Here is a 2,820-nt window from a genome sequence, read left to right on the forward strand (position 1 = left end):
GCCCCCAGAGGCTCAGCCCCCATCGCCACGGTCCGCCAGCCCCTGCCGGACACCAGGTACCAGCCGGCCGCTCAGGGAACCACGCCGTTTGTCCAGCACCTACTGTGTGCCAAGCACCTACTGTGCGCCAAGCACTGCCACACTAGGTGTCCCTACCACCCTGGGGGCGTTTTCTACCATAAGACCCAACTTCTGGGTGAGAAATGGGCTAAATAATAGGTCCAGACTCATTTAGCTGATAAAGCTGGCGGGGAATTCAGAGCCTGCCCTGCAGCCCTGTGAACGTCACGGGGGTGGGCACAGACGGGGGTAGGCACAGACGGGGGACCCACGGTGGGTTCAGGCCTCAGTCCCTTTAGGAGGTGCTGGCTGCCCTGGCCCAGGACAGTCCCCTCTCTGCCCACAGAGCCCGACAACGAGGCCCACATGCGCAGCGCGTCCCGGCCCTGCAGCCCCGTCCACCACCACGAGGGCCACACCAAGCTGGCCAGCAGTCCTCCTCGCGCGAGCCCCGTGAGGATGGGACCGGCCTACGTGCTCAAGAAAGGTGTGGAGGGCTGGCGGGAGGGTGGGCAGTGGGGCTGGGAGTGGGAGTCCCGCCTGTGGCCGTCGGGTTCGAGCCTTCCTTGCTGGGCTGGGCTGCGACTCTGAACCCCCGCCCCCCACCACTGGGACATGAGTGGGGGAGCCCCATCGTACTATAGACCATGGCCAGGAGCCAGGAGTGGAGTGTAGACCTAGTCACATGACGCAGAGATTTGACCCCACATCCTGGCCAAGCCCGAGGCCGGTCCTGGCCCCAGGCAGACCCAGGATTGGCTCCAGCTCCCTCTGTGCCCGCAGCCCAGGGGCTGAGCATGGGCAGCCGGCGGCGGAAGGAGCAGCGCTACCGCAGCGTCATCTCCGACATCTTCGATGGCTCCATCCTCAGCCTCGTGCAGTGTCTCACCTGTGACCGGGTGAGTGCCCTGCGCTGGGAGGGGCACTCCGCCTTCAGCAGCCTCAGTGGTCCTCGCTGGGGCTGGGGCTGGGGTGAGGAGCATGTTCTCCGCCTGAGGCCCCTGCCTTTCTCGAGGGGCAGGGCGCCCAGGCCCAGGGGTTGGGGAGCAGGCCCTCTGCCTCCCACCTGCCAGCCGGTGGCTGGGACTCGGTGCAGACTCTGCTTGGTCTGAGCAGGGCGGGATTCTGGAAGGTGGAGGCCCAGGCTGACCTTTGACTCCACAGGTGTCCACGACGGTGGAGACCTTCCAGGACCTGTCCCTGCCCATCCCGGGCAAGGAGGACCTGGCCAAGCTGCACTCGGCCATCTACCAGAACGCGCCGGCCAAGCCGGGCTCCTGCGGGGACAGCTACGCCGCCCAGGGCTGGCTGGCCTTCATCATGGAGTACATCCGACGGTAAGATCCCGCTGCCCTCCGAGACGCAAGACCGCCCCAGCCCCGCCTTCCTGGGACTCCCAGCCTGGGAGGCGACAGACCTTAAACAGCACAGCCCAGGTGTTTGTAGGGACGAGGGCAGGGTCGGGAAGGGAGCTGGAGGCTGAAGGATGTGTGGGAGTCAGCTAAGTGGGGGGTGTCCCTGTCCGCGCTGGGATGGCCCTTGGATTGGCAGGCAGGTAAGGACAGGAGCGACCAAGCACAGCTAGAAAGGAGGCCAGCGGGGGGAGGGCAGTGGCGGCGTTCCCTGACCGTGCCTGCTCTACCTGCCCAAGGACGGCCAGCGGGTCAGGGCCCCTCAGATGAGGGAAGCGAGGCTCGGGGCGAGATGAGGCCATTCTCCCAGGACACTGAGCTGCTGGCCGGTGGTCCCAGGTGCCTGGCTCCACCCACTGGGCCAAGATGCCTCAGCCCATAGGTCCCCAGCTCTTACCCTTGCTCAGGCCCTGGTCGCACCCGCCACCCCTTTTCTGTCCCCATAGGTTTGTGGTATCCTGTACCCCCAGCTGGTTCTGGGGGCCGGTCATCACCCTGGAAGACTGCCTCGCTGCCTTCTTTGCTGCGGATGAGCTGAAGGGTGAGTGGCCGGGCTGGCTTGGGCGGGGCAGCTGGGGCAGAATCCAGTTGGAGGTTTCTGGGACTCGCCTGTCAGCCTCCCACCCCTGCCCGCCGGGCTGGGCCGGGGGCTGCATGTCCACCCCGTCCACCACCTGGCAGCTCTCAGGGGCCCACCTGTTTTTCTCTCCTGTTAATCTGGTGGTAAAGACCATACCATGCTTTTGTCCTTGACTATTGCTGAGCGTGAACATGGTTTTCGCGAGTATATCAGCTGTTAGTATTTCTTATTTTGAAATTTCCCGTTTCTGTCCTTTTCCCATTTTCCTATTGAGTGTGGCCTGGACTCCCAGGACCGTGTTGAACAGGAGGGGTGAGATGGCGCCCTTGTCTTAGTCCTGCTTGTAGAGGAAGCTTCCAGCTTTTCACCGTGGAGTCTGATGTTAGCTGTGGCCTTGTCATACGTGGCCTTTCTACGTTGAGGTTGTGTTCCTTCTGTGCCCAGTTTGCCGAAATCCGTTTTCATGGAAAGATGGGCATTGGACTTTGTCAGGCGGCGTTTCTGAACCCAGCGAGGGGGCCCCGTGATGGTGCCCTTCACCCTGTGAAGGCGTGTGCCGCCTGGTGCACTCCTGCCTCTCACCTGTGTCGTGTTCTCCTGTCCTAGGTGACAACATGTACAGCTGTGAGCGGTGCAAAAAGTAAGTGTGTGCGTCCGGGGCTTCTCCCCGTTCCCCGTCTCTACCCTCTGCGGTCGGTACCAGCTCCACACACATCCCCCGGGGTCCCCTAGGGGTTCCATCCTGACCTCGCAGAGGTGAAGGGGTGG

General features: G+C 63.5%; 1 protein-coding gene across 1 annotated transcript in view; it reads left to right on the forward strand.

Moving 5' to 3' along the window:
- Nucleotides 1–2,820, forward strand: part of USP20 (ubiquitin specific peptidase 20) — a 20,583-nt gene that overhangs the window by 12,014 nt on the left and 5,749 nt on the right. Inside the window, 6 exon segments of the mRNA XM_014537952.1 lie at nt 2–56; nt 407–547; nt 844–959; nt 1,225–1,397; nt 1,919–2,013; nt 2,659–2,696. Coding sequence (XP_014393438.1) covers nt 2–56; nt 407–547; nt 844–959; nt 1,225–1,397; nt 1,919–2,013; nt 2,659–2,696 — 618 coding nt within the window.

The sequence above is a fragment of the Myotis brandtii genome, unplaced genomic scaffold (genome assembly GCF_000412655.1).
Source record: "Myotis brandtii unplaced genomic scaffold, ASM41265v1 scaffold1857, whole genome shotgun sequence".
NCBI lineage: Eukaryota > Metazoa > Chordata > Mammalia > Chiroptera > Vespertilionidae > Myotis > Myotis brandtii.